General features: G+C 34.4%; 1 protein-coding gene across 1 annotated transcript; it reads right to left on the bottom strand.

Moving 5' to 3' along the window:
• Positions 1–12,996: 12,996 nt before the first annotated feature.
• Positions 12,997–15,825, bottom strand: LOC141708426 (uncharacterized). The gene is made up of 5 exons (XM_074512064.1): positions 15,760–15,825; positions 15,421–15,642; positions 14,587–14,974; positions 13,361–14,299; positions 12,997–13,244 (listed from the first exon to the last, which is right to left on the bottom strand). Exons 1-5 carry the CDS (start codon positions 15,823–15,825, stop codon positions 12,997–12,999), a joined length of 1,863 nt encoding a protein of 620 aa, XP_074368165.1.
• Positions 15,826–20,432: the final 4,607 nt, after the last annotated feature.

Genomic DNA, 20,432 nt, shown 5'->3' with positions numbered 1-20,432 from the left:
TAAATATTTTATAAACAGTAATCCTATTTCTGCAACTTCTGGAAACTACAGGGACTAAACTTCATCGTCCCCAAAAGTTAAGGGACTAAACTGCAATTTTGCAGTTTAGTCGCCGGAAAATACCCTGTCTCGCCGGAGAAGGCGATCCAGGTACAGGCACACCACCACAAGCTCCAGAATTGAAGCACATACCACCATGAACTTATATCAGCAATAAAATCATCATAATAATCTCTGAGTTGACCGGAAATTGGCCGAGAAGTTTGCCGGTTTTCGGCGAGCTCGACGTAAACTTCAAATGACAACTCTCTCCTCTACAGACCTCGTCGATTTGCAAGACTTATACGAATCGATTGCAAATTTCATAAGGAACACAACCCACCCATCTAGAACATCTATCTATCCCGAAATAAGAAACCCCCAAATTCAATCAAGAACATTCAAACGAATTATAAACCCTAATTTCAAAATTCGAAAATCAAACTCAATTTCGAACATGTTATTGAACTCCAAATCAGTCATATAGCATATCAAAATCATCAGGAAAACAAGCTCTACAACATGCAAGCATCAAATCATTCAAACAATCATCCGTACAAAAATTCATATTTTTAATCAAAATAATTCGAAAATAAATAAAAATATATAAATAAACCTTTGATTCTGCAGTAAAACGAGTTCTGGAATCTGATAGAACTCCTCAAACCCTTCTATTTGGTTACTCGAGCTTTCCAAACAAAGATCAATAACACCTTCAAAAGCTAGTTTGATTTTCCAAAGATTTTATGAATATATGAATTTTCTCTGTAAAATTCTATAATTACTGTTTGCAAATGACTTTCGGTACGAAATAAAATACGGTAAAGGCTATTTATAATTACAGAAAATTAGTATCCCGTTGGATCATTCGGGATATAAAATAGTACGTTTATTGATAAAAACAGATCCAAACGGTACCGGTTTTCGGGATAATTATCCAAATCAGTACAATTTATACTGCGGTCTTGGTCTTAGCGCCTGGTTACACGTATTACGAGGTGATAATTATAATAGTTTAATAAAAAGATCCTGTTTATCGAAAATACGAGTTTTATTGATTTACCGAAAAGAATATTGTATCGAAAATATTACACCGGGACCCGCACAGGACAAACCGTACACCGGATTGAAAAAGTTGAAACATGGAAAATGCTCGGAATATTGTAATTAGGTTAGGAAGGAGTTTTCGGAACAGTTTCGGGTTATAAAAACGTAAAAACGGGTGATGTCGGCTGGTTCCCGATTAAATTAAATAGTTTATAAATACTGGGAAAAAGAATTTATAAAATCCATAAATTTCCTATAAAATCATAAATCAACATAAAAATAAATAGGAAGATATGACAATTATCTATATTTTATTTTGGACATATAAAAATTAAAATACTCAATTTATATTATTTTTAAACATCCAAACACATAAATCACTTAACAAATAATTCACAAAATAAATATTGAACATGCATAATATTTATTTATTTATTTGCAAAATAATTACACGATATATCCCATATATTACAGTCTACCCCAGCATGTAGCCTCTCACCATCTAAATGAGGTGTCTGGGTGGTGAGCAAAGCTTCTTGAGCTAAGTCACTTGATTTTTGGTGCACTTGAGAAATGGAGTCAAGTGGAATTGGGATAGAAGAAATATTGGATATAAGAAATTGTTGCTAAGTTGTGAGTGTTAGCAGCTCCCCCTGAATAGATGAGGGAGCTTCAAGAGATGTGCTCTCACAGTGAGTGACTTCCTTGTTTCTCCTACCATACACTTGAATTGCTTCTTGTGCAGGCTGTGCAGACTCACTCCTGGTTATTTTTACAACTGCATCCTGTTGGGAGGATGTAGAGGAAGATAGAGTGGTCAGCTCAGTTTGTTTACTTCTTTTGGATCTTTTGACCAGAGGTGGTACTCTTTTAGCTTTCTCCTCACCACTCTCATTTATCACAACTAGGTTTATCCCCTTTCTCTTCTTTTTACTGACCTCACCTTTTTGATAAGATGAGGTAGTTGGTTTCCTAGCTTCTAAAGGTTGTGAAAAAATGGTTGCAGCTTGGGAAGATCCCTGTTGGTGATCCTGTGTTTGTACTTCCACAGGTTCAGGAATCATAGTTGTACTAGATAGTGCATTTGATCTCATGTCAGACATACGATAATGATAAGTCCTAACTCTTTCCAACACAAATGGAGTGATTTTCAGACTTACATTGACCTTATTCTTTGTAGTAAGTGAGCCAAATATTATCTTGGACACTTGCTTACAGTTGCCTATCTTAGTAATATCTATACCATTCAACAGATGTATGTCAGCCACTTTATTATTTAAAGTGGACATAATAAACCTAGGAAATAAGATTTCCTTACCTCTAGCTATTAGAGGCATAACCAGCCTGGTTGCAAGTTCTTCCAGGATCAGTAGACCAACATTCAGGTGTTTGTTGTGGGTAATTAAATACACCAGCTTTTACACAACACTTGAGATATTGTCATATCCAGTTTTTCTGCAAGTAAAGGCCCTTACTACAGAGTCAAAGATGAATGACCACTCCTTTCATAGATTGGTTATGTTTAAGCTTGACAGGTTGATTCTCCCACCATAATTGATGAAGTCCATAGACTCAGTCAGCTCATCAGGAGTTGGTACCTCCACCAGATTCTCAGTTGGCAGTCCCGAAGCTCTATTCACATCTTGATCATTGAATTCTAATTGTTGGCCTCCAATTGTGCATGTCACCACCAAAGAGAGAGAGTTGTTGTTAACATCAGTCCTCACTACAGCTGAAGTCCAGAAATCATGCAGCACATCTAGATACAGTACTGGGTTTGCAGTCAAAGCACCTGCAAGATAGGATTTAGACAGCAGTTTTATAAACCCCTTGAAACTATCAGGAGCTTGGTTTGCATCAGTGAAAGCAAGATAGTTAGATCCTTTCTCCGGGATAGATGCCCTAGCAACATTTTGAGCCATAGTTGATTGATGAGAATGAATGGGTAGGAAAGATTTCTGAGAAATGATGAAAAATGAGAGATAAAATGGTTATGTATTGAAAGCTAGGTCACTTTAGATCTCGAAAGCTGTAAGTAAGTATGTATCGAGAAGTCTTGGTATTTATAGTAAAAGAAGATGACTTGTCGAGAACTCAAAAATAGACATTTAGAGTTTGTCTATCGAGAAGTCATTTAGAGAAGTGAAGTACATATCGAGAAGTCATCTTAAATTACTCTGATAGAGAACTCAAGAACGACTTATCGAGATGTCAGATAAATGCCTAGTTTATCCAAAAAGGACTGAATTAATTCTAACTATTATTTGAATAAATTCAAAATAAAATTAGAATGCAGTTTCCAAAAGTATTTTACCAAACTAATTTATCAATTTAAATTATCTCAGTTCTGATTTATTGATAAGTTAAAGTTTGTACTTATAGGGAACTCTGTGAATGAATACTACTAGAGAACTCTATAAGGACTTATCGATAAGTCATTTTGAACCTATCGAGAAGTCACTCGAGAAGTCAGTAAGTTGACTTATCGAAGGCTCACTCGAGAAGTCCTAAAATGAATTGTCGAGAAGTCACTTTATACTTATCGAGAACTCAGTTTTCTAGATACTTTTGGTTATTGTAATTCTGCCTTGAGTTAATTTTACATATTAAGGATGTAAATTAACAACTAAGCAGTTTACTCAAAATTTGAAAAATTCCAAGTTAATTAAATTTGAAAGATAAATATATAGAGATTTCTGAAATATTTATAATTCATATTTCAGTTAATTTCCAATTTAATCAAATTAATTTTGATTTACTGGAAATTAATCTGTTGTACAACATTAGCTGAGTTCTTACCTTAGGATGAAGAATTGAGCAATCCAATTTCACTTACAAGTCTAGTGAAAGTTTCTTCATCCAAAGATTTAGTAAAAATGTCAGCTAGCTGTTTTTCCGTTGGTGCAAGAAGTTTTAATGCTAAATCAGGATACAGGTCTTAGAAAGATAGAATTTGTATCTATGAAACCAACAGCTCCAAAACTGATTCCCTTGGAATGTCATAATCCCAAGTTGAGCTTCTTTCCAGTGTCTAAAGATCCTCTTTCTCCCCCTGAGGTTGTGCAATCAACTCAGGTGTATGATATGAGCTTCCATTTGCTATGATTCTCTTGTTGGGTAGTTTCTTCATTTCCTTAGTCTGACAAACTTTACAACCTTCAACTTGAGCAAGCTTGTTTCTTTCTCCTGATACCTTGGTGTAGAAGCAACAAATATCATTCTTATTTATTGAGTCAAAAACTTCAACAAACAAGCTTCCTTTCCTTGCTCCCTTAAGAGCAACTTCACCAGTTTTCTTGCTGATATCAGTGCATTCCCTTGTAGAAAAAGACTTGAGACCATTGTCTACAATATGCTAATTCTGAAAAGACTACCTTCAAGATCAGCTACCAGTGCTACATTAATCAAAGATAACATTTTCAATATATTCTTGCCATATCCTATTTTGAATCCTTTGCTGTTGTCTCCAAAGGTCACAAATGGACCAACTTTCTCCTCAAATTGTAATAGCAGGGCTTTACCACCAGTCATATGCCTGGAACATCCACTGTCTATGATCCAGATGACTTTCTTCACTTGCCCTGCACACAATGAGTCTTAAGTGTGTTTGGAAACCCAAGCAGTGTTGGGTAGTTTCTTCTTGGTAACTTTTTCAGGAGAAGTAGAATGAGTAATTTTAGAAGAAACAGAATTTAATGATTGTTGTGCATGTTTTCCTTCTGATGTAGACTCATTTCTTGATTCTTTAAGGTTTACTCTCAGTTTATGGCAACTCTTCATTACCTTCATGTTGCAAGGAATGCAGTCAAACTTGTCACAGAATGAATAGGGATAATTAGAATTAGCTTCATTGTATTTGCAAGCTCCTTCAGCTGGTTTGCTAACAACCTTTTTATAAAGGTGAGTTAGATGATTTGAAGAGCCACATTTTTCACACTTCTTTCTAGGAGCATTTGCAATATTAGCAAAATTATTGCTTTTGTTTATCCCTATTTTTCTATTTCTATTTCTCTTTTTCTTTCTTGCATCTTCAGCTTTGGTTTCTTGAACAAGAGTCTTGGGACTGTGTTTGTTCATGAGATTCTCTTCAGTTTTTGAAGACTGAAATGATTCTTCAGTTTTCTTTTCTTTATCTACATCAACAATTTCTTGCTTGATTATCAATTCCTCTACACTGAAGTTGACTACACATGCTTTGAATGTAGGTGCATTAACCCCTTTCAAAAAGGTTGGAGCATTTTCAATGTTCTTGACTTTCCCTTTGTTACCTATAGTCATCTTTCGGTCACTCATGTCTTCATAGTCAAGGCTAATAGCAATGTTTGTACATGGCTTATTCTTCTCATGATACTGTTCAACCAGTTCAGATGCATTTCTGAAAGATTTCATCTTCACTTCATTCTTTTCTAGTTTCTCCCTTAACACTGCTTCAATTTCATTTGCACACTTGAGCTTGTTCTTGAGATAAGCATTTTCTTGTTTTAAAGCTTCAAGCTCAACCAGCAACAATTCAGTTTCTTGCTTCTCACTTTCGAGCTTCTTATTTATCTTTGTTAATCTGCTAACTTCTTTATTAGCAGCAACCATGGTCGTGTGAATGTGAAACATTTCTGTGCTCATCTTTTCAACAGTTTCCTTGTATTGATTAACATTTAAATCAATAGTGGTAAGAATTGGTGTTTGTCCTTTTGATGAGAATGATTCACCTTGATCCAAGGCCATTAGAGCATAGTTTCCAACTTCCTCATCTTCATCATTATCTGAATCATCCCAACTCTTTCCCTCTGCAATGTAAGCTTTGCTCTGTTGCTTTTTCAAAAGAGCTTCATATTTTGCTTCCAGTTCAAGATAAGCTTTGTCTTTCTTTTCCTTTTTGGGTTTCCTGCATTTTGTAGCAAAGTGGCCTAGTTCATCACAATTGAAGAATCTTATATTAGATCTGTCAACAGATCCAGTTTTGTAACCACTCTTGCTGTCAGAATTGTACTTCCCTTTCTCTTTCCAGCTGTTGTCTTTGTTGAAGGATTGTCCTTTATTCCAGAAGTACCTAGGCTTCTTTACTCTAATGTTAGAAAATTTTCTAGCTAGATAGGCCATAGACTGATCTAGCTCATCCAGTTCTTCAAGATTGTAAAACTTATCATTTTCCAACTTTAAAATGACTTGCTCCTGTGAATTATTTGTTCTCTGCTCACTTGATAAGGCATCTGAAGTTTGGTATCTTAGTCCATTATTGAATGAGTGGATTTCATTAACAATTAAAGCACTTGAGCCATCCACAATGTGTCCTTGACCAGACCTCAGCGATTGCCTTTGAATCATCTCTAGTTCATATGTTTTAAGAATCCCATACAGAACTTCCAGAGTTATTCTACTCAAGTCTCTTCCTTCCCTGATTGCTGAGATTTTTTGTTCTAAATGGTCAGGGAGAGTAAGCAAGAACTTTAGATTCACTTCTTCAGCTTCATAATATTTGTCATGAAGCTGCAAGTCATTTATCAGCTTGTTGAATCTTTCAAACACATTAGTAATGCTTTCCTTAGGCTTAACCATGAAACCCTCATACTGTGAAATCAGTATCCTTCTTTGATTGGATCTAACCTCCTCAGTTCCTTCACACGGTATCTCAATCTTTTCCCATATATGCTTGGCAGTGTCACAGTTGATAATATTGTTGTACATCATATTGTCAAGTGACTCAATCAATATCATTTGCAAGCTGCTATCCAGGGAAAATTTCTCCTTTTCAGGATCTATATACTCAGCAGGATCTTTTGGGGCATAATGAGTTGGTATGACAATGTCTCCATCTATATATTCCTCAACCCTTACCATAGGAATGAAGGGTCCATTCTTGAGGATTTGAATGTAGAATGGATTTGCCATCCTGATAAACAACATCATTTTCTTTTTCCAAAGAGTGTAGTTAGCTTTGTCAAAGGTAGGAATTTTGATGCTACTGATTTTTGTGTATTCATTCTTCTAAGATCCTGAATCTGTTTTCTTTCAAATTTTGCTCTAATACCACTTGTTAGGTAATGAATCACACACAGGGGGGGTGAATGTGTTTTTCTGATTTTTGGCTTTTCTTGAAAGATAATGGTTGAACAAAGTAAATTAAATCTTGTATAGAAAAGTGTTCATGCAGAAATTAAACTTGCACAAAATAAAGAACACAGATCTTCAAAACTCACTTAATTTTTGTATTAAAAATTAAGATGCTTTGCTACAAAATTTCTAAGCTCTTCGAAGTTAAAGAGCTCAGCTTCTTCTCGAGAGTGTTATAAAATTTTTGATCTAAACTGTTACTTCTAACTAGAGGACCAGTGTTAACTTTATAGCTCAGTTAACTGCTGGTTTACAGTGGATAATAAAAATGCTATTAGCTTTTCTAAACTGTCATTTGTCATTTCTATTTATAGAAAAGCAAGTCTTCCATTTATGGCTTAGCATATCTTTAGTATCCCGTGTTTACTTTAATCTTCCTCTATCAGTAAATCTTTGCCATTGATCTTGCACACACTTCAAGATGCTTTTTGTAGACTTGTCAATCCAGCTGTTGGATTGTTTAAACTGATCTGCAATTCTGTACTTTGAGACTGTACTTCGAGATCTCCAGTTTGATTCATTTGAACACTTGATATCTCGATAAGTACAAAGGCTTATCGAGATCTCTGGTACTCCATAATGAGTTTGTCTTGTAGAGGTCTTTAGTTCATCGAGATCTCTAGTCTTCATAACTTTACTTGACTTGTAGATATCTCTGAGTTCACGAATGGATATAGACTTTTCGATAACTCTAAGTTCTCTAGTGAAAGAATGACTTGTCGATATCTTTTTGAGTTCTCGAGTAGCTTTCCTAACTTCTCTACTCCCAGTGGATATTGCTTATCCGTTGAGTAGATATATAGCTCATCCATCGAGTATATATATAGCTTATCCGTCGAGTAGATATTTCTCATCCGTTGAGTAGATGTTGTTCATCCATCGAATATATATATAGCTCATCTGTCGAGTAGATATTGCTTATCCGTCAGTACTCTCTGGAGTTTAAATGACTTCTCGATAAGTCATTCTGGAGTTCTCGAATTACTTCTCTATAACATTAAATCTGTGACTTGTAGAGATCTTGACTTAAAACATTTTTCTCCAAACAGATTTATTCAACTCCAAGCTTCTTCAAAATTCTTCTGAGGCATGATCTTCTTGATCTTCTTCCAGATAGAATCCTTAGGCTTGATACTATTTTAGAAAAAAGGCTCCAGTATGCTCCTTTGCATTTTTACACACTTTAAGTGTTACAAGTACAGAATCCAAATTTAGATAATAATACAACTTACTTAGGGTTGACTAGTTGTCTTAGTCTTGTTAAAGTGCAGGCATGTCTTTTACAACAATGGCAATACAAGTAAGTTAATGACCTTTTGAAGATGCAAAATTTGGAAGATTCTGAACATGCCAAGACTTCTTACCAACAGAAACCACTAAAGCTTGATCAGTGAAACTCAGGTATAATGACAAGCGCTCACTCTTTTACTCAAATGCTAATAGACAACATGTAATGTTCTCAAGATGCCAATGTGCAATGTTCCAAGTGGATCCTAGAGAATCCAATCGTATAGCTATTAACAAGATTATTAGATATCTTAAGGGACTACCAACTCTTGGAGTAAATACCCTAAAGATATTATGTTTAACAGTTTTGGCTATATAGATATAGATTACATAGGTTGTAAGAAAGACAGGAGAAGCATCTCTGAAGATGTCAACTTAGGTGACTAGAGAAGCATCTCAGGAAGCTGTCAACTTCGTGGAAGAAGATTGATTTCTTGTTATGATAAGAAACAACCTCTAATCCAACAACTCTTTGAACACTCTATGACAAGGCACCTTCCCACCAGGTATCATTTATTTCGAGAGCATGTCATTTAGTCAAAGAGTCAATTACAGAAACACTTATTAAATCACTTGTTAAAATTAATCTTTCAAGACTGATTTGTAAGTGTGGGATATTATTCAATGCATATTAGTTGGAAATCCCATCAGTAAGGAATTCTTAATATAAGTTCATAAGTATTAAATCTTCAATATTTAAAGGACTTGTGAATTTATCAGTAATCCAGTATCTCGTACTTAGTGCTACTATCTTGATTATCATGATTACAATGTCATATACATTTGGGGTATTCAAATATTATAACATTAAGTTTGAATACTATTTTAATTGATTTAAATTATGATTGTAGACAATTCCATTCTATATTAGTCTCATAATTTAAATTATATTAATATGATATACGGCATAGTTATTTGTATCTTGTACAAATACTTATGGTACTTTTAGTATTAGTGATATTATTTAGAATTTTTGTTCTAAGTAACCAATGCTTATTTCTAAAATCACTAATATTGAAACTCTCAATATAACTCTCAATATTAGTGATAGTGTATACAACTATCACTATTTTAGTATTAGTGATAGTGTATAAAACTCTCAATATTTTATATGCTTAGAAAGTATTTCTAAAATTATTAATTATCCAAAGAGTGATTGCCATGTATATAAGTCATATATCCTATTGGTGCTTACTCAAGGATAATTATAAATATTTAAGTGCTAGTATCTAACTCATAGATATTTAGTATTTATTTATTTAATATTTATTTTGGGTTGTTTGGATAATGGAATTTGAAACAATTCAATGATTTTATTTGCTCTATAATTCAAACTAACTTAAAGTATATAAGCAGCATGATTGATTATAACTAATTTTGTCAACAATTAATATCTAGTATATTGATTGTAACTTGTGTGTTATAAGCTAATTATGAGATTTTGGTTATAGTGAATTTAGCAATGCTTATATCTCAAGAATTCACTGAAATTAGAACATGATTGTAGCATGATTAGTTGTGTGTAATTTCTTGACTTATATCAGTTAATGATATTTAGTTAAGAGTTTAAATATGGACTAATTGTGAAGTATTAATATTTGTGACATTACTTAGAACTCCTCTAAGTAATCAATGGTTATCTTCAGTCACTTATACTAATATAAAAAGTGTAAAAATCTTTCTTAAAGTACAACTATGGTTATAATGTTTGATGCTTTATTATAAATAATCATATGTTGTCCACTTAAAATAATTTTTATACTTACTTGCAAATTCCTAAACACTTTGATATTAGATGCAATACTCAATGGATCAAAGTATATGGAACTTAGAATATCTTTCTAAGGTTGCAGTTAAGACAATGTTGGTTAATGTTGCTTTATTTATCGAACCAATACTGTTTGAGATACTACAGTTGTCAGGAGTTAACAATTGTATGATATATGAAATTGAATGCTGATATCTTTTTAATAGATAATTGGCATTTAATTCATTGATATCTTATTTTAATATTTAAAATAGGATGCAACATAATTATTGGTATCTAAAGTACTTGACAAGTATCAGACAATGATATATTGTTAATATTTTGTTGTAGATAATTGTGAGATTTTGAGTTCTAGTGAATTTATATGAGTTACTATATGTAACAGATTCACTATAATTTAAAATCAGCAGCATAGTCAGTCTTATTAGGCTTAATTATCAATAAACAATTTTGTTGGTTATAATCTTATAAAGATAGAATATGGAGCTTATGATATGAATAAGAATTTCTTAGACTTTCCCTAAGTGATCAATGCTTTTACAAAAACTCATTCATAATAAAAGACAAAATCTTTCTTTCTCTCCTTAATACTGCTAGGTCATCAGTCTGTGTCTTATCAAATCACTTATCTTTTTAGGCATAAAAACAGACTTCTTTCTACATTGGTGATATCTTATTTCATTAAAATCTTTTTGAAATCACTATTGTACATCATTTCTCTTAAAGATTAAATGCATAATTTTAATTCATTATAGATCTTAAGTGCATTTTATCTCTATATTGCCATATGTTCTGTGATGCAGGTTCAGCCTCCAATGGCCTTATTTCATTTGATAGTCATGAGGTTGAAACCCACAACTTCTATCCCAGACTGTAAAGACAAACACAGAAACAGAACCAACCAACACTCTCTTATTAATAAAATGAAGTTTGAATGAGCGTGAGGGAGAAAGTGCCTTAGTGCACCACATAAGGAAGGTTCTGAAGTCAACCCAGCAGCTCTGCCTCCTACAAAGATAAGTAGTATTTAAACAAAGACAACTGTTAGCCCCCTATACATCTTCTCAAAAAGATGTAATGGCTGAAAAGGCACAAAAAATAGTCATTAGATTCATCCTCTCAATTGGGTGCGTCTATTGAAATTTGTCTGTCGACCAAGGCATCCGATGTAGTGTCACTACCTTAAACATAAGAAATTCTTGATGCACAAGGAAAGGTTACACACATAAAGGATGAGTTGACGGAAACAAGAGTTTCGACCATTTTAAGGTCAGATTCGATTGTTCAAGGTTCTTTAATGGACTAATTTCCTTTACAGGTGTTAGGAGAGGATACTGATCCAATAGCCATATGTTAGTGGTCAATGTCTACCTCCCCAGGACTAATAAACTTGGATGCATCTGCGGATAATGGATCTGACATAGGTGCAGATCGGCAACTTGTTGACAATGATTCAGATATTACCTGATGAGTCAGAAGGAAATGTCTTCACAGACATTAGAAGGGAACTTTGGCCATGTTTTGTTACCTGACCACTGTTCTTCTGACCTCAAAGGAAAAGAAGCATAATACTATTTATTCAACAAATTAGATTGATTGATATGAAGCTTTCAAGCCCTAAGAAAGAGTCCCATTCAAGTTAGGGCACTTAGTAGAAGAAAGTAAGTAGCCATGGATTTGATTCGTTGGGAGTACCTATTGATGGAAGAGGGGCTCTAAGCGATCACACTAAATTCTTTGGATCACTGTTTACCTTCCCAGAGTTCAAATCTGGAACCCTCAAAAGGAAACTAGAAACTTGTAGATTATGACTCAGATTCATCTGACGAGTCTAACAAGGATGGGGATTTGCGAACTCCTATTGCACCACCTGTGACCTCCTTTAGGATGGCTAAGGTGATTTTCCTTGTAGGTACAACTGGATTTTGGAGCTATGAGAGGAGTGATACACTTGTGAGAATGAGTGTAAACATGAGTGGAGAGAAGAGTGAAACACATGTGAGGTACACCAAACAGAATCACATACTCACAGTGAGGAAGAAAGAGAAACACAATATCCCATTCCCTATTCCTTAACATGGCTCTTGATACTTCGCGTCTCAATTCTGTTTATGGTTGGAACTTAACTCTTAGGAACCTAACATTTACAGATTGGATTAGAATACTTCGAGACCTAACAAGTTGGGAGCTAACAATTGGTAATAATTCGTGATCTCACAGTTGGGAGGTATAAGGAGTTGGGAAGATTGATGAACATGATGATCAACAATGAAGTCATTCTTGCAACATTTAACGGGACATGATTGATCAGACTCTGACTTGTTATTTCTTTTCCAACCAAGTGAAATATCAGAACTCCTTCAGATAACAGCATACATTCATTCTCAAAGGGGGAGTTAAAAGTTTATATAATAGTTTGGAGGATTCCTCAACTAAGGGCTAGAAATAGCAGGGAGGAGGAAAAAGGAAAAGAATATGTACACTACACCACACCATTGTTGTTTGTAACTATGGATTCTATTGTACAGGAGGGGTGGTAAAACATAAGGTGATTTCCTAGTAATCAGAAGAAGTGGTTTGGTTCATCACTATTCTTCATAAGAGCAGGCCCGATCCTTAGATTTTTGGGGCCCTAGGCAAAATATTAAATTTGGGCCCTTTTAATAATAAGTACGATAAAAATTTTCTCGTATATAAAATAAAATTACACCCGAGTAGCATCATACTGAGTTACACATATTAAAACATTATAAAAAATGGGTTCTACGAGCTTTTCGTGATGCAAAATCATTAATAATAACATCAACATCAATATTTTCTAGAATTTCCTTCTCGATTGATAAAATTGCAAGCCCATTCAACCGTTCTTGTGACATTGACGACCTCAAGTAGGTTTTTATCAACTTTAACTTTGAAAAGCTTCTTTCTGTTGATGCCACAGTCACCGGAACCATTAGAAAAATTCTGTAAGCTATTGAAGCATTTGGATAGCAATCTGCAGATTTCACAAACTCAAGAATTTCAGCGGCTGACATTAGTTTATTTGGCAAAATAGATTGTAAAATTTCAATTCAGAGTAAAGATCATGCTGATCAACATCTGATGAATCACCGTGAGAAAAAGTAGAGTGAAAATTAACACACCTTTCTCTCAATTCTGTTTCATTCAATGACTTTAACTTGTCTGAGTTAAATAGAAATCCAAAAATACTTTCAAAATATTTTAGCTGCTCAAATCTACTTTTCAGAGAAGTAATTGCTATATCAACAACCACCAAAAAATATTCAAGTCTAAATAATTCTTCAGGTGATTGACATTGTTCTTCCTCTTGATTATTTTCATCAAAATACTTTTTCCTAATGACACGACGTTTTGTAGGAAGGGCAGGCTCCACATCCATTTCAAGTTCAATACTTTTAGCAATATTCATACTAGAATCATAACCTTCATCTCTAAACTTTTCAAAATATGACACCATTCCTTCAACTTGTTCTATAGTGGTTTCCAGACAAATGGACTCAGATTGTAATTTCTTACTCACCTTATTTATAACAAATAGAATTTCATACCAGATAACCATTCCAAGCAAAAACTCAAAACTCCCAAGTGCATTGTACAAAGATTCCGCTTCACTTTTGGACTTTGCGTCATTACCACAAGAATCATATAACAATGTTAAAGCCAATCTTAATTTAGGAGCCTGAAATCTAATAGGTTTAACACTTTTAATTCGACTCTCCCAACGAGTATTTGACAAACATTTTAAAGTAAGTTCAGGAACATTGTCAAGCAAAAATTTCCATCTTTTTGTAGAACCAGAAAATAATGTATATAAGCGTTGAACAATCCCAAAAAATGAAATTGCTCTGGTGCAAGAATGTGCCATGTCACTAAGAGCAAGATTCAAACTATGACAAGAACAAGGCATATATAATGCTCTAGGATTTATTGTGAGTAAGCGTTTTTGTATACCTTGGTGTTTCCCTTTCATATTAGAGCCATTATCATAGCCTTGACCTCTTACGTCATCAATATTAAGATCAAGAGACTCTAAAATATTTTATAATTCAATAAAAAGTCCTAATCCTGATGAATCATCCACCTTTAAAAATTCTAAAAAATACTCCTCAATTTTAATTTTTTTGCTGACATATTCACACATCGAACTATTAGAGTCATCTGTTCTTGATGAGCAATATCAGGAGTACAATCTAGAATTATGGAAAAATATTTTGCCTCTTTTATTATTTTAATTATAGAACTTTTCACACTATTGGCCAGGAGGGAAATCAATTCATTTTGAATTTTATATCCAAGATAATTATAATGAATTTCACGATTTTGAATGCGTCTAACATGGTCTTGCATTTTAACATCAAATTCTGCAATCATTTCAATTAGTCCTAGAAAATTGCCATTACTATTTTGATATAATTTTTCATTAGATCCTCTAAACGCCAAGTTATGAGTAGCAAGACATTTCACAGCAGAAAAAATTCTAAATAATACTTGCCTCCATTGCTCTTTCTCCTTTGTAATCGCTTCTTGTAAATTTTTATCTATTGTTTCATTTTTATGTAGCCTTGCTCTCATTTCATTCCATGTGAACATATTATTCATATGTTCAGTACTGTTCTCGTGTTGTTTAAGCCTCTCACTAATATGCTTCCAATCACGTAAACCCTCATTTGCTAGCAAACTTTTGTTAGTAGCAGATTTAAACAACTTGCAACAGAAATAGAACACTTTGTCAACATGTTTAGAATAAAGCAACCATTTTCTTTTGCTAATTTCACCATTATTTAACTTCCTACAAATTGCGTATAGAAACAAAACGAACCACTTCTATTCTCGGAGCTGAGAGAATGGCTTTTTGGTCCCTTTCGTCCCAATTCTAAGCCGGCGTGGCGCTGCTAGATGCTTCTGATAAAGAGAGCTTCCATTGGTAGTTTACTTACTTAGTGTCCTACGCTAAGGGATGAAGAAGGCTCTACAATCTCTGATTGGAAAAGCCCTCTCTCTTCTCTTTGTCTTCGATCTTCCTTTAATCTACAATAACATTTTAAAGCGATATAGACATTTATCCCATCCATCAACCGAGAAAAAGACCTGCGTTACACTAACTAGGAGCGCGCTTCATCAAGAGGATAGTCAAGATTTGATTCTCTTACAGGCCCTTTTTTAATTATAATGTCTCTTGTTTTATTATCAAGATTAGTCCAACTACTAGGATCGTAAACATTGACATAAGCTATTTCTTGTTCCTGATCACTAACATTATTAGGAGGAGCTTGCTCTATCTCTGGTCCTATATCCTTGTCAACATCAAAAAGATTGTTGGGAATCTTTGAAACATCATTTGACAAACCAGGGTCATTTTCAACATTAGTGGCCTAATTTGAAATATTAGTTTCATCATTATCATTAATAGTATCACCTGAATCCTTAACTGGGTTATGAGTTAAATTTTTAACAACAAATCTATCAATAGCCCCTTGTTGTGATTTTACAAACTCTTCATCAAGTTTTCTCTTTTTTCTTTTTGCACTTCCAGATAAATGCTTTTTAGGCAACATTTCAAATTGATAAAACAAATAAATCAAACACTTAAATCAAGTAATACAAAAACTAGAGAAAGAGATGATAACACCTGGATTTAAGTTATAGTGCACACAGAGATTTGGAGATTTGGGAAGAACTGATGAAGCAGCCAATTACAAGATTAAAGTTTGAATCATCCCACAACCACCAGTCAATCACCGTCGGATAGAGCAACGCCAATACTAATTTGTTCGAGAAAAAAGAGCCTGAATTTTCCAATCTCAAAATCCTCCGTTAATTTCAACTGATTGAATGCACTACTCAGATGGTTATTGTATCTATTTAAGTAACTGAGAAAATCACCCGTTGCCATAGTTAATAAAAATTAGGATATCAAGATTGATTGTAAACAACAGTTTGGTTTATCGGAACTATTGAAAAATTTTAATGGGTTTAATGCGGATGGTTGAGGTAAAAAAACCCTGGATCTTGGTTGGAGAGAAGGTGAAGAAACTGGGTTGTATTTTGTGTACTAAGAGACATACGCTTTTTTTGTAACTATTACTAGTACTACAACACCTATAAAATTTTGGGCCCCCATGTAGCTATGGGCCCTAGGCCATTGCCCCTCTAAACTACCCTCAAGACCGGGCCTGCATAAGAGGAGAAGCTGTTTTCCAAAAGGGGAGTACCATTGGTTCTTATCTGCGGATCCTATTGTACGGGAGATGTGGTAGACGAAGGTGATCTCCTTTAAGCAGTTGATTCTCATAGGGGGAGAAGCAAGAGAGATATGTGCTTCTCAACGGAAAATATGGTTGTACAAAAGAAGCTGCTAATGATTACTTCAAGACTGGGAAGTGTTATCTGGCAGAGATTTGAAGAACCAAGGAAATGAAGATGAAACTACTTGAAGATCAATTCAGTGCTAGAGGAACAAACATCCTTCATTTCAGTTACTCAAGAAATCCGGAAATGCAGAATTTGATCCAGAAAAACAGTAGCATTATTTACAAGTCCTGGTACATTACTTTTTCTAGTTGTTAGTTGAGTTATCCTCTCTATTTAATTTGTTTATTAGGTTTAACAATCAAATATGGGGAGATTGTTGATGAGACTGCATAGCTGTATAAACAGTTACGTGATAACTCAACACAATAACAACACTAGAACAAGACATGTTAATAATACTACGTCTACACAAGAAATCAGGAAGAATGAAGACAAGGCAAATACAAAGAATCAGAAGATTAGAAGAAGGCTGGAAGTCTGTTTACAGGTCACTGAAAAAAGTTTATTAATATGTTCATGCCTCAGTGAAGAATAAAGGTTAAAGACTTTCAGGGTTTCAGAAATGATGAAGATTCAGTGTAGAAGTGCTACCAGAAGATTTCAGTGTATTGGCATTGATTGAAGATAGACATTGTATGAAGTATATGAATTCGAAGAATTGAAGACAAGGTATAGACAGAGGTTAAAGAAGACAACTGCAGTCTTGAAGCTATACTCACTGACACGAGTTCATTTATATGTTCAAGCGCCGGTGAAAAAAAGTGAATGGAGTATTCAAGATTGTAGTAGCAATGAAGACGTTGTCTAAAGTACCATAAAGGATTCCAGTGAAAGTACATTTGTTTGTTGACAGTCAGTGTTAGAAGCAATGGATATTCAACCAATCTGTATCAACTCAGAAACACAAGACAAATTGAATTAGGTTCTCTCAATGCTAGTTGTTTGTGAACCAGACCAGTGCACCAAACATCAGTATACAAGAAGGGATTTTAATTCACTTACAGAAGAAAGTGTTGATACAATAAAGAATGGCAAAATAGAAGCAAAATATTCTAAGGCAGAAGACTCTTCACTATGGTCACCATAGAAGTATAAGGACCACTACAAGTAATCTCTGTGGTCGCCATAGAGAATTACTCTAAGGCAACACAGTGGTCACCATAGAGAATTACTCTAAGGCAACACAATGGTCGCCATAGAGAATTCCTCTAAGGCACCACAGTGGTCGCCATAGAGAATTACTCTAAGGCAACACACTGGTCGCCATAGAGAATTCCTCTAAGGCACCACAATGGTCGCCATAGAGAATTACTCTAAGGCAACACACTTGTCGCCATAGAGAATCACTCTAAGGCACCAATAGTTACCATAGAGCATCTACTGGTCGTCACAGAGTAATACAGATGATGGTCGCCAGAGCAACAGATGCTGATCGCCATAGAGCATCTACTAGTCGCTATAGAGCAACACAGATGCTGGTCGCCATAGAAGAGAAGCCAAGGAATTATACTAGTCGCCATAGAATACTTGGGTAATTTTCCAGTGAATTATACAACATCAATTCAAGGATATTTGTGGACACAAAGCTGCCACCTATCCAAATGAATTGAAAGTCTACACAGAGAAGCAGAATATATAACAATCAAAATTATCATTGTTATTAGTTCTGTTCATCTTCTCTCTCACGAGAATTGATGAAAATAAGTATCAAAGATTTACAGAGAAGCTCCGGCATCTTGGATATCCATTTAACTTCTCACCGGAGTAACGTTATAATGCCTGATTTAACTCTTGTATATTCATAGGGGCATTATAATCATTACCCGGTAATTAAATCATTAGACAAACAAAATCTAAATCATTGTATAGGATTTGATTTGTAAATCTTTGTAGTAGCTAGGAACTTTATTGTTCTTAGATTGTAGCCGGTTAATTTATTTACCGGAAGTGTAGCAACACCCCTCGAGGATTTATATACGAATATATATTTTCCCGAATATCTTGTGTTCCTCGTTTTATTGTTCCAAACACTATTTCTCTCAAGAACACGAAACCACTAACTGAGAACTAAATCTATATGCGCTAAGGATTTGAAAGAATTTTTAATTTAGTGATTATCATATTTAACCCCCCTTCTACGATAATTCGGGACCTAACAAATCAAAGTTACTGATTTTACCAGAAAACACTTTAGTTACCACATCACACAAATAACTCCATTCTTTTCTAAGACCCAACCTTCTGATTTCACTTAATTTAGAGGTGGTGAGTGCATAGCCAATGGAATTTAGCATGTTAACTATATCAGTGTCTGTGTGTGGAGCAGTAACAGTATTTTCAGGAATTCTAAAGCATGCTTTGACAATATCACTATTAATGTAAAACTACTTACCTTTAAGAGTGAAAGTGATGGTCTCATCAGTTGAGTTGTACACTACAGTTGTCCATATCTCCTCTACAACCTCACAGTAGATGATGGGAGATTCCAGCATAGCATAGTTGAGTTTACAGCTTTTCACAAAATCCATCATTTTGTGATAGTCTCCAGACTGTTGAATCTCCTTGTTCACTAGAGTTGTGAAGTTGTTCTTTTCATAGATATAACCAGTTTGGGACATGATTTTTACTACAGGTGCCATTGCTAAAAATTTGAAAGTTGTAGAGAGAAGTTTTGCTTTTGAGAAGAGAGAAGTTAAAGCAATTGAATCTTGAGAAAGAATAAAGAATTGAATAAAAATGAATTCTTCTTTTATACTATCTCGGAAATAAACTGTCAAAAATAATAAAGTAAAATAAAGTAACCAATAAAAATTGCCCAAAATAGCCGTTTAAAAATGAATAAACTGTAAAAATTCCTTCAATTATCCGTCGTGTTATGCTTACAAACTGTAAGTATACCCGATGGATAATGTTCAGAGTTTTAACGGCTAGGATTGAGGCAATTTGACGGATGAGGATAAATCAGTTATCCGTCGAGTTATAAAATACTCCAGAAAAATAATTGATTCTTATTAACAGTTAATATTCTGACGGATGGTCAACTCGATGGATAATGAGCATCGGTCGGGATGTAAATTTAGAATTAGCCAAAATTTCATCCAATACAGAAAAATCAATTAAATTTCTAGCTGCATTAAAACTTGCAAAAATATCTGAAATGATTCAGGGTTAATTAAGCATACCTAACTCACTTACCAACCTTGAAAAGGTGGATTCATCAAGTGACTTGGTAAAGATATCTGCAAGCTGCTTTTCACTTGGAACAATATGAAGTTTTACAGTACCATTCATCACATGTTCTCTTATGAAGTGGTACTTGATGTCTATGTGCTTTATTCTTGAATGCTGCACTGGATTTTTAGTGATGGTAATTGCACTTGTGCTATCATAAAAAATGGGAATTCTATCCACTTGTAGACCATAGTCCAACAATTGGTTTTTCATCTACAAAATCTGTGCACAGCAACTACCAGCAGCAATATATTCAGCTTCAGCTGTAGAAGTAGAGACTGAATTTTGCTTTTTACTAAACCAGGACACAAGCTTGTTCCCTAGAAATTGACAGGTTCCTATTGTACTTTTTCTGTCTATTCTACAACCTGCATAATCTGCATATGAATAACCAGTTAGATCAAAACCAAAATCTCTAGGGTACCAAATGCCAAGTTTTGGTGTTCCCTTGAGATATCTGAAAATTCTCTTAATAGCTACTAGGTGAGATTCTCTAGGATCAGCCTGAAATCTAGCACAAAGACAAGTAGCAAACATTATATATGTGTGACTGAGTTTTGATTATTAGAAACTCCCCTGAGTTTTTGAATCTTTGATTTGAGAAAGGGGAACTTTCTGT

The sequence above is a fragment of the Apium graveolens genome, chromosome 1 (genome assembly GCF_009905375.1).
Source record: "Apium graveolens cultivar Ventura chromosome 1, ASM990537v1, whole genome shotgun sequence".
In the NCBI taxonomy this organism is placed as follows: Eukaryota; Viridiplantae; Streptophyta; class Magnoliopsida; order Apiales; family Apiaceae; genus Apium; species Apium graveolens.
Note: the sequence above shows the minus strand (reverse complement) of the source record. Positions and strands in the feature narration are given on the sequence as shown.